This window comes from Muscardinus avellanarius (assembly GCF_963383645.1).
Source record: "Muscardinus avellanarius genome assembly, chromosome: 4".
Taxonomy (NCBI): domain Eukaryota; kingdom Metazoa; phylum Chordata; class Mammalia; order Rodentia; family Gliridae; genus Muscardinus; species Muscardinus avellanarius.
Genome location: NC_137789.1, coordinates 116,631,900 through 116,645,482, shown reverse-complemented (window position 1 = coordinate 116,645,482; position 13,583 = coordinate 116,631,900). Strand labels below are relative to the sequence as shown.

At 43.3% G+C, this 13,583-nt stretch overlaps 1 protein-coding gene across 1 annotated transcript in view; it reads left to right on the top strand.

Moving 5' to 3' along the window:
• SLC25A16 (solute carrier family 25 member 16) overlaps positions 1–13,583 on the top strand; it is a gene marked incomplete at both ends in the record, with an annotated part of 50,878 nt that overhangs the window by 2,261 nt on the left and 35,034 nt on the right. The window contains one exon of the mRNA XM_080693779.1: positions 6,358–6,450. Within this exon, the coding sequence (XP_080549905.1) occupies positions 6,358–6,450 (93 nt within the window). The remainder of the gene's footprint in view (positions 1–6,357; positions 6,451–13,583) is intronic.

The window sequence follows — 13,583 nt, the reverse complement described above, 5'->3', positions numbered from 1 at the left end:
AACTTGTGATCCTCCTGTTTCAGCCTCTCAAGTACTGGAATTAGAAGTATATGAAATCGCTGGGCGTGGTGGCGCATGCTTGTAATCCCAGCATTCGGGAGGCTGAGACTGGAGGATCATGGTTCGTGGACAGCCTCAGCTACTTAGTGAGGCTCTCTGCAACTTAGTGAGACCCTGTTTCAAAATAAAGAATAAAAATAGGGCAGGATATGTAGCTCGGAGGTCAAATGCCCCTGGGTTCCATCCCCAGACCCGTCAAAAAAAAATTAATAAAGTGTATGAAATCACATCTGGCCTGATGTTATTTTATGTTGAAACAGGATCTCAATAAGTTGCTGAGGGCCGGGCGTGGTGGCGCATGCTTGCAATCCCTGTGCTTGGGAGCCTGAGACAGGAGGATCAAAGCCAGCCTCAGCTACTTAGTGAAGTTCTCAGCAACTTAGTGAGACCCTGTTTCCAAATAAAATATAAAATAGGTGTGGGAGTATAGCCTGGAGGTAGAAAGCCTCTGGGTTCTACCCCCAGTACCACCAAAAAAAAAAGTTGCTAAGGGCTGCTTTTGAAACTTTGATCCTCTTATCTCAGCCTCTTAACTAGGATTACAAGTGTGCATCACCATACCTGGTTCTATTTTATATTTTATTTTATAATTTTTAATTTTTAATTTTTTTTCAGTACTGGGGATTGAACCCAGGGGCATTCTACCTCTGAGCTACACCACCAGCCCTGTTTTTTATTACTTATTTTGAAACAGAGTCTCACTAAGTTGCTAGGGCCTCACTGAGTAGCTGAGGCTGGCTGCAAACCACAATCATCTTGTCTCAGCCTCCCAAGATGGAATTACAAGCCTGCGCCACTACATGCAGTGAGACTCTGTTTTCAAAATAAAATGTGAAAAAGGCTGAGGGTGTAGTTTAGAGGTTGAATGCCCCTGGGTTCAATTCCCTGTACCAAGCAATCAATAAGTAAAAAATGGTACAAACATAAATAAGATACTATGCAGCACTAACAATAAATTCCAGCACACTTAACAGTATGGATGAATATCACAAGCATAATATTAACCAGAAGCCAGAAATAAAACTAGGCATACTGTGTGATTTGTTTGTATAAAGTTCAAAAACAGTCAAAATTAAATTTATTCTGTTAACATCAGAAACATTTCAGCAGCATAAATTGCTGTTAACAATTGCTGAGGCTGGTCTTGAATCTCCTGTCTCAGCCTACCAAGTACTGGTATAGGTATGCACCACCTCACCCTGCATGTGAATTGTATGTGTATGGGGCGGTACTTGGGGATTGAATCCAGAAACTTTTTTTTTCTGTACTGGGGATGGAACCCAAGAGCATTTTACCTCCAAGCTACACTCCCAGCCTTATGTTTTTACTCCTTATTTTGAAATAGGGTCTCATTAAATTGCAGAGGGCCTCACTAAGTAGCTGAGGCTGGCAATGAATCTGCAACCCTCCCATCTCAGCCTCCCAAATGCTGGGATTACAAACGTGTGCCACCACATCTGGTCCTATTTTATTTTTATTTTATTATATTATTTTTTTTTTTTGTGTGTGTGTGTGTGTGTGTGGTACTGGGGATGGAACTCAGGGGCCTTCTACCTTTGGGCTATACTCCCAGACCTATTTTTATATTTTTTAAATTTTGAAACATATCTCACTAAGTTGCTGAAAACTTCACTAAGTAGCTGAGGCTGGCCTTGAACCTGCGCTATCCTCCTATCTCAGTCTCCCAAGTACTGAGCTTACAAGCATGTGCCACCATGCCCTACTCTCGAAAAGTAGATTTTATTTTTATTTATTATTTATTTATTTATTTATTTTTGGTGGTACTGGGGTTCCTGGAAACCCTTCTACCTCTGGGCTACACTCCCAGACCTATTTTTATATTTTTTTGTTTGTAAACAGTCTCTTATGCCAGCGCGGCTGGCTTCGAACCTGCGTGATCCTCCTGTCTCCGTCTCCCAAGCGCAGGGATGACAAGCGTGTGCCACCACAGCCGGCAATTTTTACTTTTTTTTTTATTTTTTTGCGGCACGGGGATGTAACCCTGGGGAATTCTATCTCCGAGCTACATCCCTAACCCTTTCCCTTTCTTTCTTCTTTCCTTCTCTCTCTCTCTCTCTCTCTCTCTCTCTCTCTCTCTCTCTCTCTCTCTCGATGGATGGAACCCAGGGGCATTGTACCTCCAAGCTACACTCTGGCCCTATTTTTAGTCTTTTTATTGTTTGAAACAGGGTCTCATTGAGTTGTAAAGGACCTCGCTAAGTTGCCTCCCAAGTGCTGGGATTACAAGTGTGCACCACCATGCCCAGCTTTATTCTTTATTTTGAAACAGGATCTCACTGAGTTGCAAAGGGCCTCATTAAGCAGTAGCTGAGGCCACCCCCAAACTATGATCCATCCTCCTGTCTCAGCCTCCCAAATGCGGGGATTACAAACGTGTGCAACCACACCCAGCTTGAAATGTGAATTTTATGAGTTACATGCTGAGGTTTTTGGTAAAGTGTTTGTACGGACTTTAAGTGATTTTATCTACATTTTCAAAAAAAATTTTTTTGCAGCTTTAACAAATCTTTATTACAAAATTAATTGGAAATAGATCAGTAGGAAATAGAGAAGGGAAAAAAAGCAGCATGCTGACCTGCATGCTGTGGAGCCTGAAAATGGAATTCCCTATTTTCAAAATTTTTAAAGTAAGACTCTCAGCTGGGCATGGTATCCCAAACCTATAATCCCGGTACTTGGGAAGCTGAGACTGGAGGATTGCAGGTTCAGGGCCAGCTTCCACAATTTATTGAGACACTTGGCAACTTAGCGAGACTGTTTCAAAATTAAAAATGAAGTGGTTGTGGTGGTGCACGCTTGTAATCCCTGCGCTTGGGAGACTGAGACAGGATCGCACAGGTTCAAAGCCAGCCTTAGTTACTTAGGCTCTCAGCAACTTAGTGAGACCCTGTTTCCAAATAAAGTATAAAATAGGTCTGGGAGTTATAGCCCAGAGGTAGAAAGCCCCTGGGTTCCACCCCCAGTACCACACACACACACAAAAAAAAAAAAACACCAAAAAAAAAAACAAAACAAAATGAAGTGGGATGTGGTGGTACATGCTTGTAATCCTAGTCCTTAGATGGCTGAGACAGAAGGATTGCATGTCTGTGGCCAGCCTCAGCTATCTAGTGAAGTCCTCTGCAATTTAGTGAGACACTCTTTCAAAATAAAGAATAAAAAATAGGAGCCGGGTATGGTAGCACATGCTTGTAATCCCCAAAATCTCAAGAGGCTATGACAGGAGAATCGCAGGTTCACAGCCAGCCTCAGCTACTTAATGACACCCTCTGAAACTAAGACCCTGTTTCAAGATAAAGAATAAAAAATAGAAGCCGGGTATGGTGGCACACGCTTGTAATCCCAGCATTCAGGAGGCTGAGACTGGAGGATCACAGTTCACAGACAGCCTCAGCTACTTAGTGAGGCCCTCCGCAACTTAGTGAAACCCTGTTTCAAAATAAAGAAAAAATTGGGCAGGAGGTGTAGCTCGGAGGTCGAATGCCCCTGGGTTCCATTCCCAGACCAGACCCGCAAAAAAAAAAAAAAAAAAAAAAAAAAAAAAAAAGAAAAAAGAATAAAAGAATAGAACTGGGGTTGTTGTAGCCTGGAGATAGCATGCCCCTGGATTGAATCCGTAGTTCCCCCACACCAAAAAAAAAGAAAAGAAAAGGGCTGGCATGTGGCTTGGAATTAGTATGCCTCTGAGTTCAATTACCAGTACCAAAAAAAAAAAAAAAAAGACAGCATTCATTGATTTATTCAGCAAACATAACGTTTATTGAGTGCATAGTTTGTGTCAGACCCTGTGCGATTTGGTGATGCTGCAGTGAAGACCCACAAAATCCTGGGACTTTGGCATCTTCTGAACATATTGCTTTTAGGGGTTTTATGTATGTATAAAGACAGTAAAATTTTTTTATGTGTGTGATACTGGGTCAGTTGAACCCAGTGGCATTCTTCCTCTGAACTACACCCCTAGCTCTAGCCTTACTTATTATTTTTTGTTGAAATGGAGTCTCACTAAATTCCAGAGGGCAGCACTAAGTTGCTGAGGCTGACTGCGAACCTGTGATCCCCCTGTCTCAGCCTCTCAAGTACTCCCAAGTCCTGGGATTGCAGGAGTGCACCATCACACCTGGCTCTTACCCACATTTTTTTTTTTTCTCCTTTTTGTGATACTGGGGATGGAAGGGATGGAACCCAGGGGCATTCTACCTTCCAGCTACACCCCCAACCCTATTTTATTTTTTATTTGGAAACAGGGTCTCAGTGAGTTGCAAAGGGCCTCACTAAGTAGCTGAGACTGGCTGTGAACTGTGATTCTCTTGTCTCAGCCTCCCATATGCTGGGATTATTAGTGTGCACCACCACGCCCGGCTTCTTACCCACTTTTTATTATTAGTAGCAATTCATTTTATTTCATGCTTACTCCATGTAAAGTATTGTAGAAGTATTCTACACTGGTAGGGTTGTAGGATTCTGACTGAACCAAATCCCATGGAAACATTTTGCTTTCACCTACATATATGACCAGTGGTATGGGGTAGAAACCAAATACACATTTGCTAAATGTTTAAGTGGATGACTCTTTTTCTTTTTCTTTTTCCTTTGCAGTACTGGGTATGGAACCCAGGAACAGTCTACCTCTGAGCTATACCCCTAGACCTATTTTATTTTTTATTTTGAAACAGGTTCTCATTAAGTTGTGAAGGGCCTCACAGAGTTGCTGAGGCTGGCCATGAACCTGTGATTATCCCATCTCAGCTTCCCAAGTACTGGGATCACAGGGGTGTGCAACAATGCCTAGCTGTGGATGAATCATTTTATTAATAAAAGTTGGTTGTAATCCCAGCATTTGGGAGGCCGAGACAGGAGGATCGTGCATGTTTGAAGTCAGTTACTTAGTGAGGACCTTTGCAACTCAGACCCTATTTCAAAATAAAGAATAAAAAATAGGGCTGGGGGTGTAGCTTGGAGATAGAAAGCCGCTGGGTTCCATCCCCAGTACTGTTAAACAAACGAACAAACAAAAACAACGAATAAAAAAGTTATCCAGAAGATGTTTATTTCAAACAGAACCTATGGTTGGGTAAAACTTTCAAGGGTCAGTCTCCGTAAACCATGCTTTAGCAAAGTCCTGTGTTCATTAGGCAATTTAAGCTGATTTATACTCCTTGAATTTGATTATGATTATGATTATTGGTACCAGGGGCATTCTACCTCTGAGTTACAACCCTAGCCCTATGTTTTTTTGTTTTTTTGTTTTTTTTTTTGGTGGTACTAGGGGTGGAACCCAGAGGCTTTATACCTCCAGGCTATACTCCCAGACATTTTTTTATATTTTATTTGGAAACAGGTTCTCACTAAGTTGCTGAAAGCCTCACTAAGTAGCTGAGGCTGGCTTCGAACCCATGCAGTCCTCCTGTGTCAGCCTCCCAAGCGCGGGTATTACAAGCGTGTGCCACCATGCCCGGCCCTATGTTTTTTTTTTATTTTTTATTTTGGTGGTACTGGGGGTGGAACCCAGAGGCTTTCTACCTCCAGGCTATACTCCCAGACCTTTTTTTATATTTTATTTGGAAACAGGGTCTCACTAAGTTGCTGAAAGCCTCACTAAGTAGCTGAGGCTGGCTTCGAACCCATGCAGTCCTCCTGTGTCAGCCTCCCAAGCGCGGGTATTACAAGCGTGTGCCACCATGCCCGGCCCTATGTTTTTTTTTTTATTTTTTATTCTGGTGGTACTGGGGGTGGAACCCAGAGGCTTTCTACCTCCGGGCTATACTCCCAGACCTTTTTTATATTTTATTTGGAAACAGGGTCTCACTGAGTTGCTGAGAGCCTCACTGAGTAGCTGAGGTTGGCTTCGAACCCGTGCGATCCTCCTGTCTCAGCCTCCCAAGCGCTGAGATTACAAGCGTGCGCCACCACGCCCGGCAGGCCCTATGTTTTATTTTTAATTTGACACAGGGTCTCACTAGGTTGACAAGAGTCTCATTACTTGATAAGGTTGTCCTCAAACCTGTGATCCTCCTGTATCATTCTCCCAAGTCACTGAGATTACAGGCGTGTGCTACCTACCCATCCTGGCTCTAGAACTTATTTTAAGTCTGATATTCTCAATTACTAAATCACAGGGAATGGGGGGACAGTCATTTGCATATCTCTGCTTCGGGGCAGTTCTATAAATGGAGACCAATTTAAAGATCAGTGTGAGTTTGCTGGCTGAATAGGTAATAATTTGCTTCTAGAAAGAAATGGCATTCAATTTTTTTCTAACATTTAAAAAATTTTTAGGTATCGCTGGATGCTGTGCCAAAACAACAGTTGCCCCTTTGGATCGAGTAAAAGTTTTATTACAAGCTCACAATCATCATTACAAGCATTTAGGTGAGTTAATAGATGATAAAGCTGAACATGAATTTTAAAATTATCTATTTACTTGCCTGATTTTCAGTCATGAGTTATAGTGGAAAGGGGGTAAAAAGGAATTTTGAGTTGCCAGTAAATTTTTTTTTTGCATTACTGTGGGTTAAACCCAGGGCATTCTACCTTTGAGCTACACCCTCAGCCCTGTCTTTTAATCTTTATTTGTAAAGAGGATCTCACTAATTTTTGGAGGGCCTGACTAAGCTGAAGCTGGCTGAGAACCTGTGGTCCTCCTGTCACAGCCGCCCAAGTACTGGGGTTACAACAGTGTGCCACTATGCCTGGGTAGCAGTAAATTTTATATTACCTATTTTAATATGTTCATTTGTAATAGTGGCTTTATATTATATGTGCCACATCTATATGGAAAATACATAAATAGTGTATGTATATATATTTATGTATATATTCATTTAGTTCTGATTTTTTTTGTGTGTGTGTTTAATGGGAAATTGAACCCAGGGGCATTCTATGTCCAAGGTAGACCCCCAGCTCTATTTATTATTCTTAATTTGAAACAGGGTCTTACTAAGTTGTGGATGGCCTCACTAAGTAGCTGAGGCTAGCCACAAACCTGCAGTCCTTTTGTCTCAGCCTCCCGACTACTGGGATTATAATTGTGTGCCACCATGCCCAGCTTAGTTCTGATATTTTCTAAGGCAAAATCTTGAAATCATTTAAGTAAACGCTATTTGCTTATTATTATTAAAGAGTTACCTATATCACAAATACATATAATACTGATTTTTTTTGTGTGTGTGGCACTGAAAATGGAACCCAGGGTCCTTCTACCTACGGGCTATACTCCCAGACATATTTTATATTTTGTTTGGAAATAGGGTCTTACTAAGTTGCTGAGAGCCTCACTAAGTAGCTGAGGCTGGCTTCAAACCTGCAAAATCCTTCTGTCTCAGCCTCCCAAGGGATTACAACCGTGTGCCACTCGCGGCTAATTATTTCTCCTCCTCCTCCTCCTCCTCCTCCTCCTCCTCCTCCTCCTCCTCCTCCTCCTCCTCCTTTGGCAGTACTGAGGATTGAACTCAATGGCAATCTACCACTGATCTAGCTTTTTATTTATATATTACTTATTTGTCATGTTGGAGATTGAACCAAGGGCATTCTACCTCCCTGCCTGACCTCCAGCCCTGTTACTGATTCTGATTTTGAAATAGGATCTCAATAAGTTGCTGAGGGCTTCACTGGAATGCTGAGGCTCTTGAACCTGCAATCATCTTGTCTCAGCTTCCTAATTACTGGGATTATAGGCATGTACCAGTATGCCTGGCACCCCCAACCAACCCACCCTCCCTTTCTTTCTTTCTTTCTTTCTTTCTTTCTTTCTTTCTTTCTTTCTTTCTTTCTTTCTGCGGTTCTGGGGATGGAACTCAGGAGCATTTGACCTGAGCTACATCCCTTGCCCTATTTTTTATTCTTTATTTTGAAACAGGGTCTCACTAAATTGCAAAGGGCCTCACTAAGTAGCTGAGGCTGTCTGAACCGTGATCCTCTGGTCTCTGCCTCCGGAATGCTCGGATTACAAGCGTGCGCCACCACCCCCGGCTTCTTTTTATTATTTATTTATTTATTTATTTTGTGGCACTGGGGATGGAACTTAATGGACATTTTACCTCTGACCTATACCTCCAGCCTATTTTATTTTTTAATTTTGAAACGTGTCTCATTATGGTACAGAGGGTCTCACTAAGTTGCTGATGCTAGCGTTGAACCTGAGATCTTCCTGTCTCAGCCTCCCAAGTACTGGGATTACAAGCATGCCCCACCATATCTGGCACTTTTTTTTTTTTTTTTTTTTTGGTGGTGCTGGGGGTGGAACCCAGAGGCTTTCTACCTCCGGGCTATACTCCCAGACCTATTTTATATTTTACTTGGAAACAGGGTCTCACTAAGTTGTTGAGAGCCTCACTAAGTAGCTGAGGCTTTGAACCTGCGCGATCCTCTTGTCTCCACCTCCCAAGCGCTGGGATTACAAGCGTGCGCCACCACGCCCGGCTTCTGGCACTCTTTTTATTTTTATTTTCTATTCTGAAACAAGATCTTGCTAAGTTACTGAGAGCCTTGCTAAATTGCTGAGGGTGGCTTTGAACCTGTGATCCTCCTGTCTCAGCGTCCCAAGCACTGGGATTGTAGGCATGCGCCACCACATTCAGTGACTCCCAGCTTTTTAAATTTTTTTTTTTTTTTTTAATTTTGAAATAGGTTCTCCTTCAGTTGCCGAGAGTCTTGCTAAATTGCTGAGGCTGGTCCTGAACTTGTGATCCTTGGCCTCCCAAGTACTGGGATTACATGTATAAACTACTGTGCTCAGGTTTGTTTTTTTTTTTTTTTTTTTTTGGTTCTGGGATTAAACCCAGGAACATTCTACTTCTGAGCTAGTCTCAGCCCTTTTTATTTTTTATCTATCTATCTATCTATCTATCTATCTATTGCATTCTAGGGATTGAACTCAGGGGCATTCTACCTTTGAGCTGCATCCCCTGCTTGCTTTATTTATTTATTTATTTATTTATTTACTTACTTACTTACTTACTTATTTATTTGCAGTACTGGGGATTGAACCCGGGGGGTGGGGGCATTCTACCTCTGAGCCCGCAGCCCTATTTTTTATTTTATTTTGAAAGAGAGTCTCATTGAGTTGCAAAGGGCCTCACTAAGTAGATGAGGCTGTCTGTGAACTGTGATCTTCCTGTCTCAGCCTCCCAAAAGCTAGGATTAAAGCGTGCATCACCATGCTCAGCCTAACTCTTCCAGAGTCTCACTAAGTTGCAGAGGGCATGACTAAGTAGCTCAGGCTGGCCTGGACCTGTGATCCTCCTGTCTCAGCCTCCCAAGTACTGGGATTACAAGTGAGTAATGGCTTATTTTTTTTAAATAGTGTTTTGCTAGGTTGCCTGCAGACTCACTTAGTTTCTGAGATTATTTCTTTTCTTTTCTTTCCTTTCTTTCTTTCTTTCTTTCTTTCTTTCTTTCTTTCTTTCTTTCCTTCTTTCCCTTTTTTTTTTTGTGGTACTGGGGATGAAACCCATGGACTTTCTACCTCTAAGCTATACTCCCAGACCTATTTTATATTTTATTTTATTTTACTTTTGCGGGCCTGGGGGTGGAACCTAGGTGCATTTGACCTCCGAGCTACACCTCCTGCCTTATTTTTTTATTCTTTATTTTGAACCCGGGTCTCACTGAGTTGCAGAGGGCCTCACTAGCTGAGGCTGTCCGTGAACCGCGATCCTCTGGGTCTCTGCCTCCGAAGGCTGGGATTACAAGCGTGCGCCACCACACCCGACTTGTTTTATATTTTATTCAGAAACAGGGTCTCACTAAGTTGCAGTGGTCCTCACTAAGTAGCTGAGGCTGGCTTCGAACCTGTGCGATCCTCCTGTCTCAGCCTCCCAAGTGCTGGGATTACAAGTGTGCGCCACCACACGGAGCTGTTGAGATTGTTTCAGAACCTGCAGTTCTTCAGTCTCAGCCTCTCAAGTACTGGTATTCCAGGCATGTGCCACCATTACTGGCATGATGAAGATGATGATGATGATGATGATGATGATGAAGATGATGATTATTGTTATTATTATTATTTGCGGTACTGGGGATGGAACTCAAGGGCATTCTACCCCCGAGCTATATCCCCAGTCCTATTTTTTATTCTGTATTTTTTTTTTTTTTTTTTTTTGTGGTGGGTCTGGGGGTGGAACCCAGGGGCATTCGACCTCCAACCTACACCCCCTGTCCAATTTTTTATTCTTTATTTTGAAACCGGGTCTCACTGAGTTGCAGAGGACCTCACTAAGTAGCTGAGGCTGTCTGTGAACTGCGATCTTCCGGTCTCAGCCTCCCGAATGCTGGGATTACAAGCGTGCGCCACCACGCCCAGTTTTTATTCTGTATTTTAAAGAGAGTCTCACTAGGTTTCTGAGTTTTGCTAAATTGCCGAGGCTGGCTTAGAACCTGAGATCCTCCTGTCTCAGCCTCCCAAGAACTGAGATTACAAATTTGTGCCACCTTCCTCAGCTCTTCCTGTGTTTTTTTTCTTTTTTCTTTGCAGTACTGGGGATTGAACCCCAGGGCATTCTACCTCTGAGCTGCACCTCCAGCCATATTTTTTATTCTTTATTTTGAAACAAAGTCTCACTATGTTCTGGAGGACCTCCCTAGGTAGCTGAGGCTGGCTGCAAACCTGATGATCCTCCTGTCTCAGCCTCCCTGTCTCAGCCTCCCAAGTGTGGGGCTACCATGCCCCCATACAGAGAAACTTAGTTTCATACAGAGAAACTTTACCCAAAATGGCAAAAAGCAGCAGGTCATGGTGGTGCAAATTTGTAATCCCAGTACTTGGGAGGCTGAGACAGGAGGATCTGCAAGTTCGAAGCCAGCCTCAGCTACTTAGTGAGGCTCTCAGCAACTTAGTGAGACCTTGTTTCCAAATATAAAATAGTTCTGGTAGTATAGCAGGAAGGTAGAAAGCCCTTGGGTTCCATCCCCAGTACCACGAAAAATAAAATAAATAAAATGGAAAAAAGCCAGGCTATGTGGTGCTTTACTATAATCTAGGATGCTGAGACAGGAAGATCACAGTTTCAAGACTAACCTCAGCAATTTAGTAAGACCTTTAGTGTTTTAGTGGCTGGGCAAGACCCTTTTTTTTTTTTTTTTTTTTTTTTTGCGGGTCTGGGGGTGGAACCTGGGGCATTCGACCCTCTGAACTATACCTCCTGCCCTATTTTTTATTCTTATTTTTGAAACCAGGTCTCACTGAGTTGCAGAGGGCCTCATTAGGTAGCTGAGGCTGTCCACGAACCGCGATCCTCCGGTCTCAGCCTCCCGAATGCTGGGATTACAAGCATGCGCCACCACGCCTGACTTTTTTTTTTTTTTTTTTTTTTTTTGTGGTACTGGGTATTGAACCCAGGGGCATTCTACCTCCAAGCTACACCCCCAGACCTATTTTTTTATTCTTTTTTTTTTTTTTTTTTTGGTGGTACTGGGGTTCCTGGAAGCCCTTCTACCTCCGGGCTACACTCCCAGACCTATTTTTTACATTTTCATTTTGGAAACAGGGTCTCCTAAACCAGTGCGCGCGGCTGGCTTCGAACCTGCGCGATCCTCCTGTCTCTGCCTCCCAAGTGCGGGGATTACAAGCGTGCGCCACCACGCCCGGCGTATTTTTTTATTCTTAATTTTGGAAAGGGTCTCACTAGTTTGCAGAGGTCCTCACTAAACAACTGAGGCTGGCCAGGAACCTGTGATCCCCCTGTCTTAGCCTCCCAAGTACAGGGATTAGAAATGTGGGCCACCATGCCCTGTTAAATAGCTGGCAAGACTCTATTTAAAAATAATTAAATAGACCTGGGCCTGGTGGCGCATGCTTGTAATCCCAGCATTTGGGAGGCTGAGACAGGAGGAACCGGGTTCGCGGACAGCCTCAGCTACTACTTAGTGAGGCCCTTTGCAACTCGGTGAGACCCTGTTTCAAAATAAAGAATAAAAGCTGGGCGTGGTGGCATGCATTTGGGAAGCTGAAGTCAGCCTCAGCTGGTTTAAGAGACCTTTTTTCCAAATAAAATATAAAATAAGTCTGGGAGTGTAGCTCGGAGGTAGAAGGCCCCTGGGTTCCATCCCCAGTACCACCAAAAAAAAAAAAAAAAAAAAATAAATAAATAAATAAAGAATAAAATATAGGGCTGCCGGATATGGTGGCACATACTTGTAATCCCAGCATTTGGGAGGCTGAGACTGGAGGAGTGGTTCGAGGACAGCCACAGCTACTTAGTGAGGCCCTTTGCAACTCAGTGAGGCCCGGTTTAAAAAGAAAGAATAAAATATAGGGCTGGGGTGTATCTTGGAGGTAGAATGCCCCTGGGTTCCATCCTCAGATCTGCAAAATATAAAATAAAATAAAATAAAATAGGGCTGGGCCTGTAGGTCAAAGGTAGAATGCCCTTGTGGTCAATCCTCAGTACCACAATAAACAAACAAACAAACAAACTTTTTTTTTCTTTTGTGGTACTGGGGATGGAACCCAGGGCATTCTATTTCTGAGCTACACCACAGCCCTATTTATTTATTTTTTTGGTGGTACTGGGGGTGGAGCCCAGAGGCTTTCTACCTCCAGGCTATACTCCCAGAACTTTTTAATATTTTATTTGGAAACAGGGTCTCACTAAGTTGCTGAAAGCCTCACTAAGTAGCTGAGGCTGGCTTCGAACCTGTGCGATCCTCCTGTCTCAGCCTCCCAAGCGGGGGAATTATAAGCGTGTGCCACCACGCCCCGCCACCACAGCCCTGTTTTTTTTTTTTTTTTTGCGGGTCTGGGGATGGAACCCAGGGGCATTTGACCTCCAACCTACACCCCCTGCCTATTTTTTTTTTTTTTATTATTCTTTATTTTGAAACCAGGTCTCACTGAGTTGCAAAGGGCCTCACTAAGTAGCTGAGGCTGTCCGCGAACCGCGATCCTCCAGGTCTCAGCCTCCCGAATGCTGGGATTACAAGCGTGCGCCACCACACCCGGCAACACAGCCCTGTTTTTATTCTTTATTTTGAAACAGAGTCTCACTGAGTTGCAAAGATCCTCACTAAGTAGTAGCTGAGGCTGTCCATGAACCATGATCCTCCTGTCCCAGCTTCCCAAATGCTGGGATTACCAGTGTGTGCCATTCCACCTGGCTTAAATAAAGTTAAAAATAAAAAATAAGAGCTGAAAAAAAGAAAAGTACTGAGAATTCAGCTCAGTGGTAAGAGTACTCCTGGGGTAACACACACACACACACACACACACACACACACACACACACACACACAAAAGAAAAAAAAATTGTAGGTATCTCAATATCCAGCAATGAATTCCTTGTCTGTGCATAATGAGCCTGTCATGTGTAGAGAGAAATCACCCTTAGGATTTATTTAGACTATAAAAAACTGAGGAAGAGCCGGGCGTGGTGGCGCACGCTTGTAATCCCCGCGCTTGGGAGGCAGAGACAGGAGGATCGCGCAGGTTCGAAGCCAGCCGCGCGCGCTGGCTTAGGAGACCCTGTTTCCAAATATAAAATGTAAAAAGAGGTCTGGGAGTGTAGCCC